The 25,394-nt window shown below is 42.8% G+C and overlaps 1 protein-coding gene across 1 annotated transcript in view; it reads left to right on the top strand.

The window, feature by feature from the left end:
• The first annotated feature begins 4,628 nt into the window (after nucleotides 1–4,628).
• The window catches only part of CMTM4 (CKLF like MARVEL transmembrane domain containing 4), a 51,630-nt gene continuing 30,864 nt past the window's right edge, over nucleotides 4,629–25,394 (top strand). Inside the window, exon 1 of the mRNA XM_081030818.1 lies at nucleotides 4,629–4,962. Within this exon, the coding sequence (XP_080886944.1) occupies nucleotides 4,777–4,962 (186 nt within the window). The 5' untranslated portion in view covers nucleotides 4,629–4,776. The remainder of the gene's footprint in view (nucleotides 4,963–25,394) is intronic.

Below are 25,394 nucleotides of genomic sequence, written 5' to 3'. Positions count from 1 at the left end.
AACACGCAGCGACCAGTTTGGGAAGGTGTTTTGCCTCCAGCCCTTCCCAGAATCTAGAATTTAAATTCCTTGGTCTTTGTAGGACCAATGCTTTTGACGTGGGGACTCTCCATGAGCCCACGGAATCAGTGTGCTTGTGGAGAGGGGCGACAGTCCCCAGACTTGAAGGTGGTTGACCTTGGAGGGAGCCAAGCAAGCCAGGGCTAAAGGTGAGCCTGAGTTACTTGGGAAGAGGTCAGGGTTGATCCAGTGGGATCAGGGTATCCTGGGGGAATAGCCCATCTCTAAGGATACTATACATCGAGCAGATCTTTCAGGATGAGTCCAGGGCCTGAGATAAGCATCAGCATTATAGTTGCTGGCAGAATCTCTCCACTGGCAGCAATTAATAAAGTAGCATCTGCTTTATTCATCATTCTCTCCTGAGTCTGGTTGTCTTGAGTCAGCCCTGGATATGTGGACCAGACCCTGAAACCCAGGGACCTGTCCAAGGGCTGCCTGCTTCTCTCTCTATCATTTATTATCCTCCTTTTGACTTCAGCACTCGTAGACACACTTGGAAGCACAGCGATAGCCACGGACTCACGGTGTATTGCAATTTAACATTGAGGAAGGCACAATAAAACCAAGTTTTATCTAGTGCTATGCGGGATTCCCAATAATGCCGTGGAAGTCTGTGAACTTCTGTTAAAAAGCAGAAGTAAAAAATTTGAGTCTGTCCTTGGAACTGAAAATAAACTCAGGCTAGAGTCCAGGGACAGGAAAAAGTTAATAAGTACTGGAAGGGGAGCCTCCAGTCTTGCTTCCTCTCAATCCATCTCCCTCTTGAAGCCAGAGAGAGCATTCTAAAAGTCAGGCCTTACGGGGACACACTCTTGCTTAACACTCTTTGGTTCAAATGGGCCACGAGGCCCTGCGGGGACTGGCCCAAGGCTACCTTTCAGCGTCAGGTCTTGTCGGCCGGTCCTCTTCCCCTTGAATTCTGCCCTTGTGCCTCCTCACCGTGCCTTGCTTTGGCTGGTCTCTGGGCCTTCGCACATGTTATTCCCTCTGCCCAGAACACTGTTCCACCCACTCTTAACCATCTCTTTCCTTAGCTAACTGCTGTTTATGTTTCAAATCTCAGCTGAAATTCTGACTCATGGACTCAATTAAATCCTGGCTGGAAGTTTTCATACCACCATGACCAACACTCAGCACATACTGTTGTATTTACTGGGTTCAGTACTGCTCCCCACATCTACGCTGGCAGGGGCTCTATCTGCTCTATCACCACGGATTCTCAAGTGCCTTTTGTAAAAATTGTTTTTAATTTAGCTTTTTATTTTTATTAGAGTTACATGTGCACATGGTTGAGACAGTCAAATAGTTCTACAAGGCCTAAAACCCACACTACATTTCCTGCTCTCAAAGGCAACACTTTTAAACTTTGAACTGATTATTTTTGTATTTATCTTTATATTTTTAATTAACATACATCTGCTGCCTCTTGGTTTTTCCGTTTTAAGCACCTACGGATCTCCCACGATGGATGATGAGTAGTTAGGTCTCTTGTACACCCTCCCCTTCTCCCTATCACACATGCAGACATCCTGGCCCCCCACCCTCTCCTCCTAATATGGTCACATACTTTTGGTTAGATCAGCATTCATTGTTTACATTATTATGCAAATATTATTCATAGCTGAGCCATGTGATTTACCATACTTTTTTTCTATACATCATTTTATTTTCCCTGCAGTTAATATCTATGAATATTTGTTTAGTCTTATGCATTTGTCACTAATTTATCTCAAAAACTTTCCCAAAACTATGTATCTTTCTTTCCTGTATATTCAAATGTATTCTCAATTTCATCTTGAAGAATTCTCTCGAAGCCTCTGGCTGCTCCAGTCTGGGTTGGCTGACTCCCAGCCCTGCTACACAGGGCAGCATCTCTTCCCTTCATCCTAAGAATCTTTATCAACTCTCTCTAGGCGGCAACCACTCTTTCCTGAATCCCCTGTCCTGTGCTTCCTTGTTTTAAATCCTTCTTCTGGTGATGTCCTCCTCCAACAGCCTCCTGAGAAACAGAGGGAGTCTTTGCATGTCTGAACTGAAAGAGTCTTCTATCGATCTTCACACCTGACTGACACTCCAGCTGGAACCAGATCCTCGATTTTCACCTGAGGAGGTGAAAGGGTTTGCTCTGTTCCCTTGTAGCTCCCAGAGATGGTGTGGAAAAGTCTGATGCCTTTCTGATTCCCCATTCTTTATAAAGAAACCTGCTCTGTTCCTCCTGGAACCTTGAGGATCTTCTCTTTGTCCCAGTGGTCTGATGTGGCTGGGTGCCGGTTCATGTCCACTCACTATGCTGGGCACTGGTGGGTCCTTTAAATCCAAAACTCATGTCTGTTGGTTCTTGGAAGTGTTATTGAATTATCATTTTATGTGTTCTTCCCTCCATTCTCTTCTCTTTTAACTTTATGAAAGTCTTGTTAGTCTCTTATTCTCTTGGACTATTTCTCTAATTTTCTTATCTCTCATTTTCCATCTCTTTGTCTTTTGGCTCTATTTCCTGTGAGATTTTCTTTTTTAACTCTTCTATTGAATTCTTTTTGCTTTCATATTAATATCCAAGGAAATACATACACATACAAATATAAGAGTATATATTATTTTATAAAATTATAGTATGTTATATAATAAATACAATATATAATTATAAAATAACATTTTATATATATATACATATATATATATATTTCAGTATGGTCCCCTGCCCTCAACTGTCATCACTAGCTAAGAGACCCTCGATTTTACCTTCTCCAGGAAATAAACCTCCAGTCTTGGGGGAAGGGCATGAGAGGGGAATCCAGGGATCCAACTGCTTCTTTAAAAGACTTTCAACTGATCTTGTTTTTTCATTCCTGTTTCCACTGCCACTTCTCGGTGTGCTTGGTGCTGCCCCTCCCAGAGTCTCAGAGCCTTTTATTCTGTGCTAGAACCAAGGTTGCATTTCCGTCTATCCCTGTACAAGCTTAGGGTTTAGCTTTCTTGCATCTGCTAAGTCAGTTACCGCTTACCCATTTGCTTTTCCTCTTGCAACATTTTGTTGCTGTTGCCTTGTTTCCCATTCTTTGTCCCAGTGGTTTTATCCCCTTAAGAAAGAAACCCCTGTAACTGTCATTTCACTGGGATTTTAGGAGAGAGCTGAGGCCAGAGCCTATATCCAACCATTCAACTTGTCATATTTAACTGGCAGGCTGACTCCAGTCCCTAGCATATTGCTTAGCACATAATAAATGCCCAATAAATATTTGTTGGTTGAATAGAGTATTAATTAGAGTCATTGTATTTTCCCATCTTTGGTAACCAAAAGGTGAGAGCCCTTTAAATTGAAATCACCTTAGTTATAGTATATATTTACTGCTTCTCAGCTTGGAGTTCACAACTCCTTCTGAGTTGTATTTAGGCAACATTGTATAGTGAAAAAAGTTGGAACCTGGGCTCTGCTCAGCAACTAATCATGTGGCCTGGGACAAGTTACTTCCGCTCTAGAGCCTTAGTCCTCTTTCCTGTAAAATGGCAACAATAATCTTCGTGAAGTGCCTTGTTTAAGTGCCTAGAGTTTGGGAAGCTCTCCTCACATCTGTGGTGTGGAAGAGTTCAACCAAAGCGACAGTCTTAGAAAGCGACTTCTTAGAAAGTCAGTGTTTTACTTAAGCTTCAAATTCGCCTTCACACTTGAATTGTAAATTGGTCCCTAATTAATGCCCTTTCGCGCAAACGCCTGTGTTTAACCTGACTTGGTGATTAGAAAGAGATCGCAAAACCTTTTCAGCAAAGAGGAAACTAACCTTAGTCACCGAGGGTCTACTGTGTGCTAGCGCCCCTTCTCAGGCCGGTGGATTCAGAGCTTAAACTGGGAATTATTCACAAATATTGACCGTGTGTCTGTCCCGCAGACCGGTACCACAGCGACCCCCACTCACCCGTACTCCTCATTCCTGCCCTGCTCCGCCCTGGCCTCAGAACTAGTTGTGGCAAGGCGCCCTGTGTGGGAGCCCAGACACTTACACCCCTCTTGTCAGCCAAACAGTCCGAGTCAGGCCCACTCTGGGCAGCGCACTGTTCCCAGCACCGGGGTCGCGCAGCGCTTCTTGGTCTTCACCTGGAAGTTCCCCAGCGTATTTACGGAGGATCCCACTGCCTCCACAGGAGAAACTGAGGCAGCGCCCTGGGACAGCAACTATGTGCCGGCTGGGTCCATGTCGACCCTTCCCCTCTGCCCCGGTTCCTCCCGGTCCCCATGACCCCTTTTCCGGGACCCGTGCCCTCGCCCGCGGGGATCGCCAGGCACAGAGCCGCGGCCGGGACCCCGCGCTCGGGCAGGTGAGGGCGGGCCCGGAGGACACCCCGCCCCGCCCCGCCCCGCCTCCCGAGGTTCGCGGCGTCGGCTGCCACCTCCGCCTGGCCGGAGCCGCGGAGCGCCGCCGAGCGGCCGGCAGGCGGGCCCTCGCTCCGCCCCCTCCCGGCCCGCCGCGCCGGTTCCCGCCTCCTTCCCTCTCCGCCCGCTCCTGCCTCCCTCCTTTTCCGCTGCCGAGGCGGCGGGAGCCGAGCCGGAGCGGACCGATCCGCGGCCGCAGCCGGCGGCGGGCGCAGAGGAGGCGGCGGCGGGGCGGGCCGCGGGCGCTCATTCAGGAGGCGGCAGCGGCGATGCGGCGGCCCCGCTGAGCCCGCCAGCTCCGGGCGCCGGGGGCCGGCCGCGCGACGCGGCCCGGGCCGGGCGGCAACATGCGGAGCGGCGAGGAGCTGGACGGCTTCGAGGGCGAGGCCTCGAGCACCTCCATGATCTCGGGCGCTAGCAGCCCGTACCAGCCCACCACCGAGCCGGTGAGCCAGCGCCGCGGGCTGGCAGGCCTGCGCTGCGACCCCGACTACCTGCGCGGTGCGCTCGGCTGCCTCAAGGTCGCCCAAGTGGTAGGTGCCGGGCGGGGCCCCAGGTGCGGGCAGGCGGCCTAGCCTTTCCTCCCCGCGCCACTCGGGGGGCGCAGGCCCGGCCGGCCACTGCAGCGCACCCGCTTCCCGGGACCAGACCCCCGGCTCCTCGCACCCCTCCTCCCTCACGGGGTCCCCGGGCCGCCCTTTCCCCCTCCTCTGTGGACTCTGCCCTCTCCAGCCCTGCCACCTCAGGTGTGCACCTCCTACTTGAACACCTGCCCCAGGGCCTACCTGTCCACTCCCGCCTTCGCTGTCGCGAGCCTGTTGCATTTTGGGGCTCGGTGGTCCGCGGAGCTGGCTTGAGGGGTTAAGCTGTCCCTTGGGTACTACTGGTCATAGCAACGTGTGGCAGGTTTTCGGGCCCGCACAACCTCCACCCCTTCTGATGGTCCTTCTCTGTCTGCTTCCACCCCTGGGGACTGTGGCTTGGTGTCCTCCCCGGTACCTAGCATATGGACCACGCTCAATACGTGTTTGTTGAATGGAGGCATGTTGCCTAGATGCAGTGAGGGAGCCTCGGATCTGCTCACGAATGTCTCCAGTTTATACTGCAGAGTTTTGATTCCTCTTAATTAACCTAGGAGGCAGAACCTGCATCTCTGAGCCCTCTGCCCCAGCACCGTGGCTGGCATTGCCCAATTGGTATCTAGAGTTAAACCACTCTGGGAGGGCAGCCAGTTTGGGAGGTAACAGAAACAGGAAACTTTCTGTTGGTCTTGTCTATAGTAGAGTTCCTTTCTCAGAATTCGTATTTTTAGCTTCTAGGGTGTTCAGGGCAGGGGTCTGTCAGCCCTGCCTCCTTTTTATGGTTTTGTAAGAGGCCTCTCTGGAAAGTTGCTGAGCTCTGTTGTGGACAGCACATGCTCCACTTCAGAAAAAAACCGTGGGGATATTGCCCTTCACAGGTAGGCCTCCTGACGCTGGGCAGCAAAACTTTATAGACTTCTCAGGCAGAGAAGCCATTTGCATGAGCTGTAATATATGTGCACGTTGTTTCTTCCAAGCATTGATTGGGCTTCTTGTGCTGACTTGAGTACGTAGATAAACGTTCTTTGGAAATAATATAATATGGGGACACCCTTTAAATAAAGGTCTCACTGTTTGTAAATTGCAGAATCATCACTGTTTTCTCTCCTGGGTGAAAGGCTTGTTCTGCTGATTGCTGGAGGGTGTTTTTGAAGGGCTCTAAGGGAAGACAATTGGAGCAGGTTATCCCTCTCTAGAATTTTAAACTGACCTTATCCGATAAGCTGGAATGTTCTCAGAGATATGTTGGTTCTGTAGTTAGGCATTGCTGTTAGCCAAAAGAATAGGGTGGGGGTGGAAGTGTGTAACTGCCTTTTAAAAGAGGCAGCTAGCCAATGTTTGAGTGCAGTAGAGATAATCAGAAGTGAATAAAAGAGAGCAGGGCAGGAACTTGGACCTAGGTAGAATTTAGGGCCTTGCTAAGCACCTTGCTTTGTTTACTCTATGGACTTTTGAAAGTAAATAGAACTTGTTACTCAAAGGATCTGGTAAAAGAATTGAAACCCAGTAGTTTGTATAAAATGTTATCCAGCAGTTATCACCTCATTGCTGGAACTTTGTCACCTAAGGCCAGAAATGGAAGCCAGTGGTATGGTAAAGTGTTATTTTGTTGTAGAGCTTTCCTTTTCATCTGGAAGAACTTTGGGGCCCAGCCCCTAAAATCTCAACTAACTCTGCCATTTGTCTAATCTCTAGACGTTAAACAGCGAGAGGTATGCTATGCATGGCTGAATGCAGGTTGGGGACCTGCTTAAAGGGTATGGCAACTTGAAACAGGCTTCCTTGTACTTGGCTTCTCAGCTTTGATAAAAATCAAGGTTTTTCGTGGAAACCCCTCCCCCAAACTCCAAGAAATTGGAATATAAATTTAAACTGGAAAAGAAAATTCATTAGAAAGATATTTCTAAGATGTTACAAAGCTCAGAATCCCAACAAGAAATATGCATCAATTTTAACCTGATTTTTGAGAACAATTTGACTTCTTTTTCCTTTTAGTTTTTATAGACATTTTTTTGTGGTCTGTGGCCTATAGCAACCTGTAGATCCTTGCTACTCCAAGTGTGGTCAGCAGCATCGCAAGCACCTGAGAGCCTGTTAGAAAAGGTGAAGGGATTAAGAAATACAAATTAGTAGTTACAAAATAGTTATGGGGATTGTTAAATTTTGGAAACTAAAAAAAAGAAAAAAGTGCCGAATAAGAGGCCTCATCCCAGACCTTCTGAACCATAATCTGTATATTCACAAGATTCCCCAGGTGATTCACATGCACATTAAAGTTTGAGTCTTTTCTATATCATTTTAATCATTTTAGTATTAAAACCTCACATAGGTGCTAGCAATCAGTTCTCTGTCAGAACCATTAATGGTCAACCTCAGGATTGAGGTTATTCTTTGAAATGAGCCTATATCTCCCTCAAAGGATTAAGAGAATGAGGTAATATGTAGAAATTAACACCTAGTTTATTAGGCACTTAGTTAGTATGTAAGAAACGTTAGCTATCATTATTGCTAATTGATATTTCCTGTCTGTAAAGAAACTTGTGAAAATGCCAACCCTAAATTGTAATTATATATTTGAATTAAAGATAGGTCACTTCTTAGCAATTTAAAAGTTAAATTGATATTTTAAATGGAATTTTATTTGATTGTGAAAGTAATCTGACATATTATGAAAATGAATCAGTGCATTTTCATAGATTATCTCTTTCAAAAATTAAACTCATACCTATCTCTTAGTTGGGGAGAACGTCTCCTTTGGTTATTATATCAAACAGTAAAATTGTACTTTTATGGAAAAAGACTTTAAACTATTGATTTAAATTACCATCTTCCTTATGAGTGTGGATTCTATGAGTGCTTACTGGTTTTTAGCTCCCAGACATCATTTAATGAAATAGTTAATGTAGGCCTTTTTCTTATTGCTCCCCCCCCATCAACTTTGTTGAAACAGTTTTGCTCTTGGGATGGGGTTGGGAGAAAAGGCATGCTATCACATATACCATGGTGTAAAGACAGTGTCAGAAGGACTGCCTGGATTGGACAAGACTTTCTGAAAAATAATAACAATTGGCATCATTTAGTGAGTTCTTACTCTACTGTTGTCATTCCCATTTTATGGATGAAGAAATTGAGGCACAGAGGTTATGAGTCTTTCAAAGTCACCTGGCTAGTGTGTGGCAGAGCTGGGATTTGAACTCAGGTTGTCTGGTTTTGGAGTGTGCTCTTTATCGCCCCCCAAACACATCATTTTTAGTTCTTTCACATACTAGCAGAGCAGGAGACCTTGAGTCCAAGGACATTTCTCTGGTCTCTGGGCAGCCTGTTGACCTTTTGGGTTGGGTAACTTGTACATGCTGAAGCAATGGACTCACAAGGGTTTTGATTTCTTGGTAGGCAATGTGCTGTTTCTGGGTGTGCAGCTCCTTTGCGGTGTTCCTGCTCCTCACTCATCAGCCCTGGTAGGTTCCCATGATGAGAGGAAAGGTCTTCTTAAAAGTGCTACGAGCAGAATCAGCATTTCAGTTCTGAAAAGACACCTCTGTGAGCTCTTTTGCTTCACATCCCTTTCTTGAGCTCCTCCCATGCCTGATTGACATTCTGACATTGCATTGCATTTGTGTAGGACGTTTTCTAACAAAGTTGGGTGATAGGAGATATTTAAATTCAAATTTTAGTTCTGCTGATCTTGAAATCTCTTAACCCTATTGGGTTTTGGCTTCCTCAATAGTAGCATGTGGGAGATAATGACTGATTGAGCTTTGAAGGAGTGAATGTTTGATAGCTACTTTCCCAGGTAACTCAAAGACAAATGTGCTATTTGCATTTCAGGGGAGGGTTATAATATATCTCTTACTTGATGGAAACCATGTTTATTTTTCATCCAAAGCCAGTCAAGCACAGTCCCTCGTGGATCCTGCTGTCTGGGGGACTTTCTGGGGCAGGGCGGGGTTGTGCAGGTGATGACGGTGAAGTCGTGGGTTTCACTGCATTGCTTTCTTAGATCTACCTTAAAGTGGCTCCTGGTAAAACAGTCTCATGTTCCCTTTGTAAGATTGTTGTTATCTTTGGAAGTTGTCTTCCCGGTCAAGGACTTGGAGTCTAAGTCTAGCAGAAAAGCAAAGATAAAACCACTCTTAAGTTTTTATGACTATTAAAAATAGTAAAATTATCATCCAAGACCTCAGGAAAGTGTATACTACACATCTATTTTATAGTTGAACAAAGATCGTTCAAGAAAAGAACACTACAGACCAATCGTGCTCAAGAACACAGACACAAAAATCCTCAACAAAATAGTAGGAACTCAAATCCAGCAGTATTATGTAAAAAGAATAGTACACCACAACCAGTTGTGATTTATCCCAGGAACAAAAGGCTGGTTCACGTTAAAAAAAAATCCATAGATGTATTCCAGCATATGCACATAAAGAACAACAACAACAAAAAACCATGATTATGTCAATGGATGCAGAAAAAACATTTGACAGAATTCAACATTCATTCATGATAAATGCTTCCAGCAAACTAGTCAGAGAAAGGAACTCCCTCAACCCACAAAAGGGCATCTACTAAAACCCTGCATGCATACAGCTAATAGTGGTGAAAGAGGGAATGCTTTCCCCCTAAGATGAGCAATAAGGTGATGACATCTGCTCTCACCACTGGTATTCACCATCCAGTGCCAAAAAAGTAAAAAGTCATATAGATTAGAAAGAAAGAACAATTGTCCTTATTTGAAGATGGCGCGTGATTGTCTATGTAGATAATCCCATGGGAGTCTATAAAATAGCACCTAGAGAGTTATAGCAAGGTCCCAGGATACAAGGTCGACACACAAAAATCAATTCTATTTCTATATTCTAGCAACAAATCTTTGGAAACTGAAATTAAAAACCCATATCAGTTATAATTGCTCTGAAAAGAATGAAATACTTAGGTACATATCTAACAAAATGTGCAGCATCCCCACACTGAGAACTACGAAACACTGAAGAAAGAAATCAGAGATGACCTAAAATAAGTGGACAGACATACTGTGTCCATGGGTTGGAAGACTCATTATAGTTAAAATGCCAGTTCTCCACAAGTTGATCTGTAGGTTAAACACAATGCCACAATCCATCAAGATTTTTTTAGAGACAAACTAATTGTAAAATGTATATGTAAAGTTAAATTAGCTGAGCAAATGGATGGAGAAGGTTGGTGGAAGAGTGTTCAGGGCAGAGGGAACAACCGAACGCGAAGTCACTTTTGTCCAGAGCTCTGTGTGTGTATACCTGTGTGTTGGGGGGTTACTGGGGGACGGGTTCTAAGAGTTTGGACTTTATGTCTCTTATCACCATGAGACCTTTGGCCAATGGCCTGTTCACTTCAGGCCACACTCTCCTCACTTAGAAATTGGGGCCAGTGATAATACTACTGCCCACACCAGAGAGACTTCCATGCAAAGCCCTTCGTGAAGTGTCTCTCACATACCAAGTCATCAGAACCTGTTGCCATTATAGACTATCTCTGCGGTGATACAAGTTGAGAAAATGGGTGACCAAAGTCCAGGCGGGAAGGGAGATTGATTTTTCACGGTATGGCTTTTCATACTTTTTGAATTGTATACCACATGCAAATATCTTCTATTCAAAAATTACTAAAATGTAAGCTGTTATTAGCTCTACCTTAGTATAGATTAGCTTTATGGCTAATGTACTGACCATAATCTTTAACCTTTTATTACTTTTCTTTCTTTGTAATTTGGAGGCCCTTGAGGAGAATGATTTAGATAATTAATACAGACTTCTTGAAGAAACTAGAAAGACCCAAACATTCTGCACAATAGCAGGTGCTTAATACATTGGGTGCTGCTAATGGCAAAATTTCTTCAATTTGAAAGGACTTTACCTTCATTTTATTTATTTAAAACATTGTATGGGGATATAATGTACAGCATGGTTAATGATGGTTAATAATCCTGTATTGCATATTTGAGAGTTGCTAAGAGTTGATCTTAAAAGTTCACATCGCAAGAAAAGAAATTTTGTAACTATGTCTGGTGAGATGTTAACTAGACTTATTGGGGTGATCATTTCCCAATATAGACAAATAGCAAAACATAATGTTGTATGTTGTATAGCTGAAACTAATATAACATTATATGTCAATTATATCTCAATTAAAAAAAGCATTGTATGATTAAAGTAAATTAGAAATAAAAACTTTGTATGACAGGCTCAAATGGAAAGAACTTTGGAAATTTTTTCTTCCAAAGACTGCATAAAATCCCTTGATTGTGGTTTCCATATTTTTGCTATTAGAATGCTTCATTAATATGGCCTACATTCTTCTTTGGAATTGTTATCATTTTTTTCCTTACTTTTCAAGAATTGCTTTTACTGTCAGGGTGATATCATTAAATTTCTGAACATTTGAAAAATGATCAAGCATTTTTCAATGCTTGATTGGTCAAGCATTTCTTCCTACCACGTACCGAAGGTCTTGTTTACCCACAAGTACTTACATAGGGAAATGGTGAGCTCACTAAAACCTTTTGCCTCCTCCTGGGTCCCAGCGCCAAATTAATTCTCTCTTGATAGCCCTGGAGGACTTTTGTTTTTAATTTGAAAGTGGTAAGAGCCTGTCCTAGGCCATGGCACTTCAGAGGACATTTAGCGGAGGCAAGGACAGGCGAGTCGGTGCCCTGCTGAATCCAAGATCCATCGCCCTCCTGGTAGGATGGTTACCTACCTGGGTGCTGGAGAGGGGCGTGCTTCTAGATTTACCTGAGCTGCAGCACGTATGTGATCCACTGAGGCTGATTATTTTCCATGCTGGTCCTGTTAGCTCCCTGAGCTGTTGAAATAACCTGGAAATAACAACATTCTGGCCTTCAACACACAGCCACTACCACTGCCTCTTTATTCTTATTCCTGGAAGTAGCTCCAAGTTCTTTTGTAGGATGATGTCAGATTTCTTTGGAAAATAAAGTTGTTTGTTAGAGAATAGAGCAGTAGTCAAAGGCCTGTGACTGAGCGCAGAGTCTGAATTTTCCCAGACAGTCTCAATTTCCTGTGCTGTCTCATCAGACCATGTGTAAGTACATCCTAAGTTTTGAAAAATCATTTTGCTTTAAATGATGCAATATTCCAAGCACTAAAATTAAAGCGATTCATATAACAAGTATCTATGTACTGACAATGTGTCCTGAGATTTTTGTTTGGAAAATAAGATTATTCCTGGGGGATAGGCAGGAGAAGTAAAAAGCAGGGTGGGATGAGCTGGGGTTTGGAGTCATTTGCAAGGTGGGGCTCAGAGAGTCCCGAAGGAGGAAGGGTAGACTGGGAGAGGTAGAGAATAAGAGAGCAAGGCACCCTGGCCAAGGGGATGGCCTCAGCATCTCATGTGGTGGTGAAGAGCCAATTTCAACATCCAAAGGCTCAGTTCAAAATGGTCCCGGGCTGGTGGCAGGCCTGAGGCTGGCTGGAGACAGATGAGTGGAAGGGTACCGAATTCAGAAAGAGACACTTCCTTTGGGAGAAGATCTTGCTTTTCTAGTATTTGGAAATTACCTTATTTTTAAGCAGTTTAACTTCTTGATGGGGAGGAGTTTTGTGTGAAAAATTGTCACTTTAAAGGGGCGCCCTAGCCCTTATCTCTGTGCCTTTCGTGTGTGGCCTTGTCTCCACATAAAATGGTAGGGTCTGTCACTGCTTTTCAGAGGGGAGTCCCTAGGAAGCCCAGAGTTTATTAATGTAGAAATGGGGGATTGAGAGTCAGACTGAGGTGGTGGGTACTAATTGTATTTCAAAAAGTCTATGTAAACTGCATTAAACAGAATAAGGCCAATTTCTTTTTTTATTGGCATGTTATGGTACTGATTATTTCGTGTTGATCAGAAGCTTTGGTAAACATTTTGATGAACTTCTTCGCATTTGAGGTTTATTCTTCCATCTTCTGTCCCCCACCCCTTTCCCAAAAATGTCCACTTGGCTCTATTCTTCAGAACTGTTGTTCTTTTGTTCTGTCTCAAAGAGACTTTCCCTAACCATTCTATCTAAAGTAGGACACACCACAGTCCCCACTCTGTCCCCTCACCCTGCTTTATGTACCATCTAACAAGAAGATCACTTCATGAGAGCAGAGGCGTGTGTTTCAAGTTCCCTGCCTTTCCCCAGTATCTAAAACTGCGCCTGGCACATGGTAAGTAAGACATGAAGAAACAATGGAAGAGATGTGTCTGTTTAACAAAAGGAAGAAAACATGGATTATTATTGAATGTAGTTTGTAAGGTCCACTTATTTGAAGACGTGGGATCCATAAGGGAAAAATAACATGTATTTATATATTTATAAATAAATAAATTTCTTGGCTCTGTCCTAAGTGGAAAATATTGTGGAGGAAGTATGGAAATAACATGCCAGTGTAATTATTTTTGCCTTTTTTCACTGTAAGTTTTAAAAGTGTATCTGCTGCTACTAGGAAACAGAAGCTTTTGCTTAGGAGACAGATTTTTTTGTAAAAGTGGGGAACCATAAGAGGCTTTGCCAAGCCTTTTGCTTAGGAAAGTATAAAATGAAAACCAGGGATTCTGTAATAATTATTGAAGTTATCTGCTTCTTGCTTAACGTATTGGGAGAGAGGGTCGCTGAGGATGGGCCAAGCCAGTATTTTGAGAACCCTTAGAGCAGACACTTAATATGTGTAAAGAAAGCGTGGCCACTGGGATTGAAGCTGAGGGTTCTATAAAGGTCTTGATGAAAAGAAAAGCAGTTCCACGGGGGCCTGAGAAGCGAGGCCTCAATCTTCCGGAGGCTGGAGAGAGTTGTAGGAAATACTGTAATCCAGAATTTTGTCTCTGAACATTGCAAATAATTGGTTAAATTATTTGGATTAAATGGGTTAATAAACACTTAAAATGTGCAGAGTTTAATCAGATGTGGATAGTTTTGGATGGTTTCTTTCTTGCCTCTACGACTTGATGACTGGTGTAGTGGAAGCCTTCATTTTTGTGGTTTCCCGTTTATTCCAGCACAACTTTGAAAAGCAGTTTAAGGCTAAGAGATTTTTGTGCCAATGGAAAAAAAACAAAACAAAACAGAAAAACCCCAAAACCCCAGGAACAATGGCTCTTCCAGAAGTAGTTGCTTCTTTAGCTTGTCTGCTTCCTCTCAACCGTTTTTAGTCCTAACCCTATACATGCGTATCATTTGTGATTGTGAGTTGGCTAAATCACTTTAGAGTTAGATCAAGATTAGTAGCTACTAGATGTTGGTCAAAATTCTAACATATTCTCTCCCTTTAAAAAAATCTATATATGTTTGAATGCCTAGACTGGGCCAAGTACTGTTAGACATACACAAATAGGACAAAAATCCTGCTTCCCAGGGGCTCCCAGTCTGCTTGGGGTGAAAAAAAGTACACAAACCATTCCACTTACCAGAGCCAAGTGCCCTAATACAGGCCAGGGACAGTGGGCTTGGCAAGGAAGCCCTTGTGGTCTTGTGGGAAATGGGCACATTCTCATGTTGAATGTTGATGGCCAGTGTCTGGCATAAGGTGTGGGGTGTCCTGTGGAGAAGGAATATCCCAGGTGCTGGGGGTCGAGGGCAAGCCCCGGACAGGGATTGGAAGGAGGTGAACCAGACATGTTTCACCAGCAAAGGTATGGAATGGGAGGCATGAGGAGTCCCAGACTGAAAAGAACCTGATTTGTTAGACTAATGAATTTGGATTTTCTGAAAGAGACGGGGAGCAGTTAAGCTGGGGCTCATAAGTACTTGAAATGTGGCTAGCATGAATTGAGATGTGCATAAGTACTATAAAATACATGCAAGAGTTTGAAGATGTCATAGGAAAAAACGTAAAATAACTCAATGATTTTTTTATATTGTGTGCATGTGAAAAAGATAATATTTTGGATATATTGGGTAAATAAAATGTACTATTAAAATAATTCTACCTGGTTTTACTTTTTAAAATATGGCTATTAGAAAACTTAATTTGAAGTTTAATAATTTAAGATTACATATGTGGCTGACGTATTTTTATTGGATATGCTGGGTTAGAAGGTGTGAGGAATGGCTTTGAGAAGGAGATGATAGCAGCAGGTCTAGTAAGAGACTGAGTCATTCAGGTGCGAAATGAAGGTCAAATGGTCTTTTGGCAATGAGAGTGGAAAGGACATGACAAATGGGAGTTAAGAAGTAGCAATTAGGTTTTATTATATTCCTGGTTTTATTTTACATCACATTGAATTTACTTCTCAATCAAAAATATTGAAACTAACACTTATTGTGCATTTACTATGTGCCAGATTGCTAACTGTTTTATCTGTGTTATCTCATTTAATGCTCACAACAATCCTACGAGGCAGATACTTTGCTGATGAGGGAACAGAGGCTGTAATGAGATCAATAACTCGTTCAGGGTCCCCGTAGCTAACAACTGGGGAGCTCTGCAGCCAACATTCAGAGACCACACTGGAGACCCTGGGTGTGTGTGTTTCTGCAACCATGAGGGTTATGAACATTGTTGTAACATCACCGTCCTTTCCCATCCTGGGATGTAGGAAAGACATGTCTTTCCCCTCCTACAGGGACTCAGTGCATTTCTGCTTCCCCGCTTCTGCTGGCACTGCTCGTGATGGATCTGTCAGCCTTGAGAGCCCTCCTGGCTCCCAATTCTTGGGCAATACATGCATGGGGTCACACCTGTTAGAGTCAGGGGAGCGGCGATGCTTTCATTATAAAGGGAGGGCCCTCAGCCCTGCTCGACTAGCTCCTTGGATTATTGATGAAATTTAAGAATTGCTGAGATCAGAGCCAGTAAAGTCGCGAGGAATCTGGTGGCAGTGTTTACTGGTGGAGGAGGGGTAGAGAGGTAAAAATTGAGACTTGATTGCCTTCCTATACTCTTGAGCCTGCAGACTTCAGAGTATTTGGAAGAATTATTGACCTCTGGAACCTTTTTCTCTCCCTCTTGGAGCAGCTAATACAAAATATTGTCACCCCTTTGGACTTATGTTGTTTGTGGGTGTTAGAGAATAATTTTAAAAAGATAAAATCATGACTCATACAAATGTAAAAGATTTTATTAACGGGGGAACCAGTAAGATGTTACAACTTGTTCAAAGGGAAAATCAAAGAATAGACAGACCCCCCCCACCCCCTCCCACCCCACCTGATGGAATGGATTTCAAATAGATGCAGCTCTGGCTTTGAGGGGATCAGTCGTCTCCCCAGCAGACAATCCATTTGCCTGTGTACAGATAGGAATCGCTTGCGTTGCTGTCAGTTGTGTACAACTTGACAGAGTTGCAAAATAACTCAAAGACAATAAAAGGCAACAATTTCATAGCATCAGGTAACTTGGAAAGTTATGTTCTTTCTAACGAGGACTATTTTTCTATTGAAGATACTCAATAATCTTTTGGGTCCATTTTGAAAATCCTTCACAATTTATCCTGAGATGGGGAATGTCCAACCCCTGCGTGTTAGACTCTCCCAGTGTCATCCATCCCTCTCTCTCCATTTCCTCTGCTCCTTCAGCCTGACAGGTGACCCCTGCTCTGTTGGGTTTCTGGAGGACCATCCTTTATGGCCTCCTGCACTCCACTCTAGATTTCCTTATTGTTTTTCTTGTTTTTCCCTGGTGACTGTTTTTCCCCCAAATAAATCTTAATCACCTACACTTAGGACCATGCCCTTTAGGGGCCTGATCCGACCAGAGTGGCTAGGAGTACAGGTAAGAGGACTACCTGCTGCCATAGGATTGGGCTGAGGTTGAATGGAAAATGTTTAGCATGGAACATGGCCGCGAGAAGTGCTTGGTGAGTGCTAGCTTTTATCCTGCCTCCTATCCATCCAGCCACATCCCGGCCCAGTCACTCTCCAATTCATGTTCTCTCCACATAAGTCTACCACCTCAACCTGGCTGAAGCTCCTTGTTTCCCACAGTAACATGTTGCTGCTACAAGGCCACTACTGCCCTCCCTTTGCCCAGCCAGGAGGTACCCCAGAAGTGAGTGGGCTGGGGTGAGGCAGGGTCCTGTATCCCTTTTCCCTACCCTCTTCTTACTGGCTTTGCCACCAACATACCCATCCTCATGCTGGTGTGTTTTTTTTTTTTTTTTTTTTTTGGTTCTGATTGATGTCCTATGTCCTGTGATGTCCCATGATGGAGCACTAGCTTCATTCTAGGCTACCTTACATTACATATGTCCCTCATGCTCTGGACTGGCAGGCTTTCTGAACAGATTTGGATATACTTACTATCTTATGAAGTTTATAAACACCCGCAAGTCTGAAAACCAATTTTCTCCTGTTGAGTGTTCACAGCAGTTAACACTTGGCTGCTTGGTAAACACTTTGCAACTCATCCGAGTTTACATTAATGTATTAGTATGTTTGGAACAAGTTCCAAATTCAGGAAGAAAAGAAAACAAGTAATTCATGTTGAGGGTGTATCTTAGTCTGTCATAACAAAATACCATAGATTGGCTGGTTTAAACAACAGAAATTTATCAAGGTACCAAGATCAGTTCTGGAGGCTGGTCCAAGATCAAGGTACCAAGCTCAGGTTTCATCCTGAGACTTCTTTTCTTGGCTTGTAAGTGACTGCCATCTTGCCATGTAGTCAGGTGACTGCTTTGGGCATGCATGGAGAGAGAGGAAAAGATCTCTTTTCCTCTTTTTACAAGGACACTAATGCCATCATGAGGGTCCCATCCTCATGGCTTCATCCAACCCTAGTGACCTCCCAAAGGTCCCCTGTGTCATCACATTGCAGTTAGGACTTCAACATGTGAGTGTGGGGTGGGGGTATATAATTCGCTCCATAGCAAGGGGAGAGCATGGTATAAATCAGTAATGGAGGTACAAGATGGCTCAAAACATCCTGAAATGCAGAAACTCAATTTTAGACAGAAGGAATTTTGAAGCCATCCACGTGTGCTGCTCCTTTGTTTCATGGGCGAGGAATCTAGCCCCTAGAGAAGCTGTGACTTCCTTGTAGTGCCTCAGTTTGTTGGTGGCTGTGGAACCTGAGCCGCAGGCTGGCGTTCTTTCCCCTATGACAGCTGCTGCTGGAGGGGTTTGATTCCTTTCTGTGAAGGTGTGGGACAGCTCTGAATTCTGATAATCTTTCTTATCCTTTATATGATTTGGGGGAGAGGATGAATGGTATTTATCTTCAGGCGTGTTTTAGGAAAGATGATGACAAATCAAGTCTTGGCCTGTGATGTTCTGTTTCAGGTGCGGTGTTTCCCCAGCCCCGGCAAACTGCCCAAGTGAGTGTACTGGGGAGCCCCAAAGTTTGGGTTGTAACAAAACGCTGATGCTGGCGGATGTCAAATTGCCTCCTAGTTCCTTAATTTCTCTGGTAATAAATTGAGGTCAGGATAATTTGCTTGCAAATTAGTCTATATTCTTTTAGAGTATGGTCTTGGAGCTGAAACTGGGGAGACAGAGTCCCACTCGTCACAGGTGAATACATCCACGTGGCTCTTGGTGTGGTCCTGAAATGTGTCGGTGCGGGGAGGGGTGACGAGGCCGTTATGCGTGGTGCGCAAAGGCGGTTTCTGGGGGGGAGTTGGGGCGATGCTGCGCATGCCTCGCCTTCGCTGTGCGCTTTGGAGAAGTTTCAGCTGTTGGCCTGGGGCTTTGGGGCCCTTGGGGGCTGCCAAGCTAGTTAGCAGAGTGAAGCCCATAAAGAATGACGAATTGCCAAGTGGAGGGACGCCTGGGGGCGCCCAGCAGGGCCAGTAGTTTGATTTGTGGAGCCTCTCTCATGTCTAGCTCTGGGGGATCCCGCAGGAGACCTGCAGGTTTCTTTCTTTTTTTAATGGACTACAGAATCTACCGTTGTGTCTCAGACCAGATCACTATAAATGAAAACAAAGTTAAAAAAACTTTTCTAAGAAAAATTCTACCCGTTTTCACCAGTTAACGTCTTAATATTCAACACCCAGATCATCAGGGCCGGCCGAAGACAGGATTTAACCGATTGGTTCAGTAAGATTACTGTCATCGAGGAACAAAGTCCCAGGCATCCTGCTCTAAATCTCTATTGCCCAATCTCTGTTTGTACAGTTGGGCAGGTTGTGCACTGCACAGTGGGTCTAGATTAGAGGGTGAGGGAGGCTGAGAACCAGCCCACATGCTGTGTTTGTCAAGGCACACGCCCTGGCCTGGGCAGGGTCCATTGGGAGGAAGCGTTGCCTAGTTCCAGTTCATCAGCCCAGAGGGGATGTCATTTTTAATATGTTATCCTCTTGCCAATCCAAGTTCCCACCCAGACTGCGACCTGTTTCTAACTGGCATAAAGGTGCTGTGTGGAGCAGCTTATGTCTTATTTAATTGGGAAATTGGAGACATGACTGAGCTGTGATATTAAGCTAGATAGGAGAGTGTATTTTTAAGTAAGACCAAATAAAGCAAAAGTTTAAACTATAAATTTAATTTTGCAGATACAGTATTTTAAACAGATTTATTTTGAATTAATAAGCACGGTGCAGGGCCTTCCATCATTCTGTGTGGTCCTCTGTGAGGCATGTATTAGATTGGTCCAAAAGTAATTGCGGTTTAAAAGGTTAAAAATAATTGCAAAAATCGCAAGTACTTTTGCAGCCACCTAATAATAGATAGTGATGTACTCAGTACGACATGACCGAATACACATAAAAAGGTAACTTGGTGACTCATTTCAACAAGAGCTCCTATACTGTTGAAATGAAAACCTCTCAGTCCATCTCGGAACCTGAATTGTTATTAGGACATCTGCCAGACAATTGATGAAGGGTGATGGGTAGTAGAGGTTGGTGCAGATACCCCGATTCAACTTCCACTCGAGGAGGTCCTGCCTGGGTATGTGCACCCAGATGCCTTTGTGGCTGACTGGTGGGCTGCCCCCAAGGCCGAGCTCATCCTGCCAGGCACAGACACATGGGTTCCTTTTGGGTTTACTCAGGACCAGGTAAGCCAGGCCTTGGCGGGAATCCTGGGAGAGCCAAGCAGCTGGGCCTCATGAATCTGGGGGATTTTACTTGAGTCAGTGCTTCAGTCAAGGGGACTTTGCTTTTCTTTCTAGCTGCCCAGTCAAGGGCAGCCTGTGGCTCCTGGGCCACAAAGGGCCCATGTCCTCCCTTCACAGACTAGACTGTGACCTAATCACATCTGAAAGAGAACTCTGCTCAGCCCAGCTCCAGGCTGGACCCACTGTAGCCTGAGGCCAGCCAAGTGCTTCATCCTGTGCCAGCAGGTCCTGCTGATGGAGGGCGGGCTGTCCACCAGGCTTATCTGGCAGGGGCCTATGAGCCCTGACTGCCTGGGTCTGAGAACTTAGGGGCGAAAACTGGCCGGTGGGGTGCAGGGGCCATGGCCAGACTGTGGAGGGCAGCGTAGGGCCCATGCCTGTTTCAGATAGCCAAGGACTGGCTGCCATCCACCTGAAAGAATCCCAGGAGCAGGTCTGGTCAGGAACCTGAGTGGAGGTTGAAAACCATGGCCAATGAACGTAGTTTTAGTAACAAAATGTGGTGCTCGGTCGCTTCCAAGAAGAGAAAACTGGCTGAGGAACATACTGTTTCAAAGTTAGCAGCCTGTGAGGAGCAGTATGTGAAAAGTCCTGCTGCTTGACATGTTTGCAGTGGGAAACACAATCTCTTGCTGTAAGGAATGCCATATTAAGAGGCCCTACGGAACGAACCGCATTTCACTGTTAAGTAGGTGCACAGAAGTGCAGGGCAGCATTCAGACTCTGCAGTGTGTATCCTTAGGTATTTTCTGTAAATAGGACAGCATAACCCCAAAGCAGCTTGTAAAGGTCAGAAGAATCACAAATGAATGCTTAGCAAAGTTGCAGGCATTGCATTTTTGAGATATATTTCTACATATTATAAATATATTCCTATAGATTATCCATTTAAAATGTTCATTCCAGGTCTGTCTGCTCTGATGCTAACTTACTGACCGGTTGGATTCCAGAGCATGTCTGATTGGCCTGTTACCACTGCCTCTATTTGGGTAGAGCTTTCCTAGCCAGGCCAAAGTAGGGGTATCTGGCCAGCCTCTGGGTTGGCTGCCCTTGGGTCAGGTGTCCACTCCCGTGGTGCACTCAGGGTCCTGAGCATGAAACCCCTGTGCAATGAACAGCCTCTTAGGGATGAGGAAGGCAGGGGAGGGGGAGGGATGGAATTGTTGGCTTTTGGACGCATCTGTGAGCACACTGATCTTTTCCTATGTAATGACATTTACTCTCCATCACAAGCCTTTGCTTCAGCTCTACCCTTTCCTTCACACCTCTTCCAAATTTCCTTGTTTCCCACTCCCCTGCCTTTATTCCTTTGTCCGTGTTAGGGTTAATTGTGCCTCTTCACCATCACTCACAGGCCTCCTTCCATTTGAATACCTTTGTCACTTGCCTGGTTCTTTCCTCCCTTTTTATTCAGAGCTGCCAGAGACGGTACCACTTCTCTCGAGAAGTCTTCCGTATTTCTGTTCTTCATGTTCCAGCCACACATCGGGTAAAGTGTCTTTTGGAAATCCAGTACTGGATGAGGCTTACAAAACCCCTTTATGTCAAGGAGCGCAATCTAAGTCGTACATAAATTGATCCATAACATAAATATCACATTTTTAACTTGAATGCTATTTTCCAAAATGGAAAAAAGACCTCTTTTTCTGATTATAAAAGTATTTATGTCTGTTGTTTAAAAAAAATTAGACTACTATAGAAAAATGAAGAAGAAAGTAAAAGTCACCAGTATTCTCATTCGCTAGAGAGAACTTCCGTTAACAAATATATATTGTTTTAGACTTTGTTTCTGCATGTACATACTTGTAAAAATGGGATACTATACATGCTGTTCTATAACTTGTTTTAGGGTATGGTACAAAGTGGTTTTTTTAGAATTATAAATATAGATTTATGGTACTGCTTTTAAGAACTTTTTGTGGAAGTATAGTATTCATACAGAAAAGTGTATAAATCTTAAGTATTTAAATCTGAACATTACGCCTCATTATGTGCTTCATATGCTCTCTAGTTGGCCCTGACCCGTAGACTCTTGGCTTTTGTTCTGGGTGCCATTTTGGAAGTTTCTTTAGATTATTTTTGTTTTGTTTTATGACTGGGTGGCAAAATTGAAGGCCTTTATTATATATTTTGAATCTGGAAAAACAGCATTTAAAAGCTAATTTAGAATTTGTCGTATCAGGGTTTTGAATTAAACCAAGAAAAAAAAAATCTAATGAGGGGAGTGCACATCATTTTCTTTCTGAGCATAAAAAAACTGCCAGAAGTTTGAGCGAGAGAGGGTTGGGCACATGCCAAAGATGTTGGTGGTCTCTACGTGTTCTGTTTTTTAAATTAAAATACAGTAAAGTTGACGTTTTTGATATACAATTCTGTAAGTTGTAACACATATATAATTCATGTAGCCACTACAATTAGGATACAAAACAGTCTTAACCCACAACACTTCCTTATTCTCCTCCTTTGTAGTCACACCCAACCCTTGACAACCGCTCATCTTTTCCCCATCACTATACTTTTGTCTTTTCCAGCATGTCATATGAATGGAATCATAGAGTACGTAACCTTTTGAGACTCTTTCACTCAGTGTCATGCCTTTGAGATTCATTCATGTCTTTTTTAGTTCATCAATAGTTCATTCCTTCTTATTGCCGACTAGTTTTCCCCTGTAAGTATGCACCACAGTGTCTTTATTCATTTACCTGTTGAAGGACATTTGGGTTGTTTACAATTTTGGGTGATGATGAATGATTATGCTGTAAACATTCATATACAGTTTTTGTGTGAACATAGGTTTTTATTTCACTAAGGTTAATATCTAGAAGTATAATTCCTGGATCGTATGGTAAGTGTATGTTTAACTATATGAGAAACTGCTGAGTTTTCAAGAGTGGCTGTACTAGTTTGCATTCTCACCAGCAGTATGTGAGAGTATTATTTGCTCTGCGTCCTGGCCAGCACTTGGTATTGTCCCCTTCCCTCCTCCCTTCCTTCTTCTTTTAGCTAACCTAATGGGTATGGAATGGCATCTTATAGTGGTTTTACTTTGCATTTCCCTACATGACTAGTGATGTCAAGCAACTTGTTCTTATTTGCCAGCTGTATATTCTCTTTGGTAAAGAATCTGTTCAAGTATTTTGCCCATTTTTTATTGGACAGTTTGTTTTCTTAGTGTTAAATTTTGAGAATCCTTTATATACTTTGAATATATGACCTTTGTCAGATACATGACTTAAATATTTTAACTCAGTCTGTATTTTGTCTTTTCATTCTCTTAACCATGTTTTTTGCAGAACAAGTTTTAGTTGTGATGAAATTCCATTTATCAAGTTTTTCCTCACAGATTGTGCTTTTGGTGTCAGATGGAAGAACTAGTCTCAGGTCATGAAGATTTTTTCCCCATGATTTTTTTTTAAAGTATACTCTTTAATTTAGTGTATTTAATTGCATTAATTGTGTTCTACTTATAAACATGAATCTACTAATTTCTTTTTTCCCCTCATGATTTCTTTTGAGAATTATAGTTTCATGTTTTACTTCTAGATCTGTGACCCCTTTTGAGTTAATCTTTATACGAGGTGAAAACGTTAGGTTGAGGTTCATATATTTGCCTATTGATGATGAGTTGTTCCAACACTGTTGAAAACACTATCCTTTCTCCATTGAATTGCCTTTCTACCTTTGTCAAAAATCAATTGGTCGTATTTGTGTATATCCACTTTCTCCCTAAGATGGGGAACAAGGCAGTGATATCTACTCTCACCACCGATATACACCATCCTACTGGAAGTGCTAACCAGTGCAAGAAAAATAAATAGGCATACACATTGGAAAGAAAGAACAACGGTTCCTATTTGCAGATGGCATGACTGTCTATGTAGACAACCCCATGGGATTCTTTTTTTGGACAGTAGCCATCCTAATGTGTGTGAGATGATCTCTCCTTGTGGTTTTGATTTGCAAATAATTAATAATGTCGAGCTTAATAATTAATGATGTTGAGCATCTTTCATGTGCTTGTTGACCACTTGTATATCTTTGGAGAAATATGTCTGTTCAAGTCCATTGCCCATAGTTTAATGCTTTGTTGTTGTTGTTGTTGATGATGTTGACTTGTAGGAGTTCTTTATATATTCTGGATAGTAACCCTTTATTAGATATATGATTTACAGATATTTTGTCCCATTCTGTAGGTTTTTTCACTCTGTTAGATTTGTGTACTTTGATGTACAGAAGTTTTAAATTTTTATGTAGCTTAATTTATCTATTTTACTTTTGTTTCCTGTGCCTTCGGTATCAAGTCAAGAAATCATTGCAAAATGCAATGTCATGAAGCTTTCCCTCATTTTCTTCTAAGAGTTTTATTGTTTTAGGTCTTATGTTTAGGTCTTTGACCCATCAGTGTTTTTATATTCTTGCTGATTTTCTGTCTACTAGTTCTATCAGTTATGGAGAGGGTAGTGTTGAAGTCTCCAACTGCATTTGTCCATTTCTTCTTTCAGTTTGATCAGTTTTAAGGCTCTGTTGTTATTTGTTATGTACACATTCGGGATTATTATACCTTCTTAACGAATTGAACCTTTTATTTTTATGTAGTATGCCTTTTTTTCCCTGGTAACTTTCTATTCTCTGAAGTCTTCTTTGGTATGAATTTAGCCACTCCAGCTTTCTCTGATTGGTGTTTGTATGGTGTATCTTTTTTCATCATTTTTTCTCCTGATCTACCTATATCATTATATTTGAATTGAGCTTCTTACAGACCGTATATAGTTGGGTCCTATTTTTTAAAATCCATTCTGGCACTCTGTCTTTTAATTGGTATATATTTAGACCGTTTACATTTAATGTTATCATTAATATGCTTGGATTCAGGCCTACCATTTTATGGTATTATCTGTTTGTTCTCTCTGTGTTTTGTTCCTCTCTTTTCCTTTTCCTCCTTCTTTTGCATTATTTGAATATTTGCTAGTATTCCAGAGTAATTGATCTACTGAGTTTTGACTATATCTTTTTATATAGGTTTTTAAAGTGTTTGCTCTAGGAATTACTTTATATATAATTAACATAGCATTGGCATTTTACAGTCGAATTATAATTAATATTTTACTACTTCAAGTAAAATATAGAAACATTACCACCCCATAGTTCTATTTACCTCTTTACCCTCTTCCCTTGTTTTAGTTATCATATACATTGAAACCCCATCAGACAGTGTTATAAATTTTGCTCTCAACCATCATCATGCATATTTTAAAGAACTTACGAAGAGAAGAATTGTCTATTATATTTACCCAGATTTTTACCATTTCTGTTGCTCTTCTTTCATTGCTGATGTTCCAGGTTTCCCTTTGGTATCATTTCCATTC

This window comes from Rhinolophus hipposideros, assembly GCF_964194185.1.
Source record: "Rhinolophus hipposideros genome assembly, chromosome: 21".
Taxonomy (NCBI): Eukaryota; Metazoa; Chordata; class Mammalia; order Chiroptera; family Rhinolophidae; genus Rhinolophus; species Rhinolophus hipposideros.
Note: the sequence above shows the minus strand (reverse complement) of the source record. Positions and strands in the feature narration are given on the sequence as shown.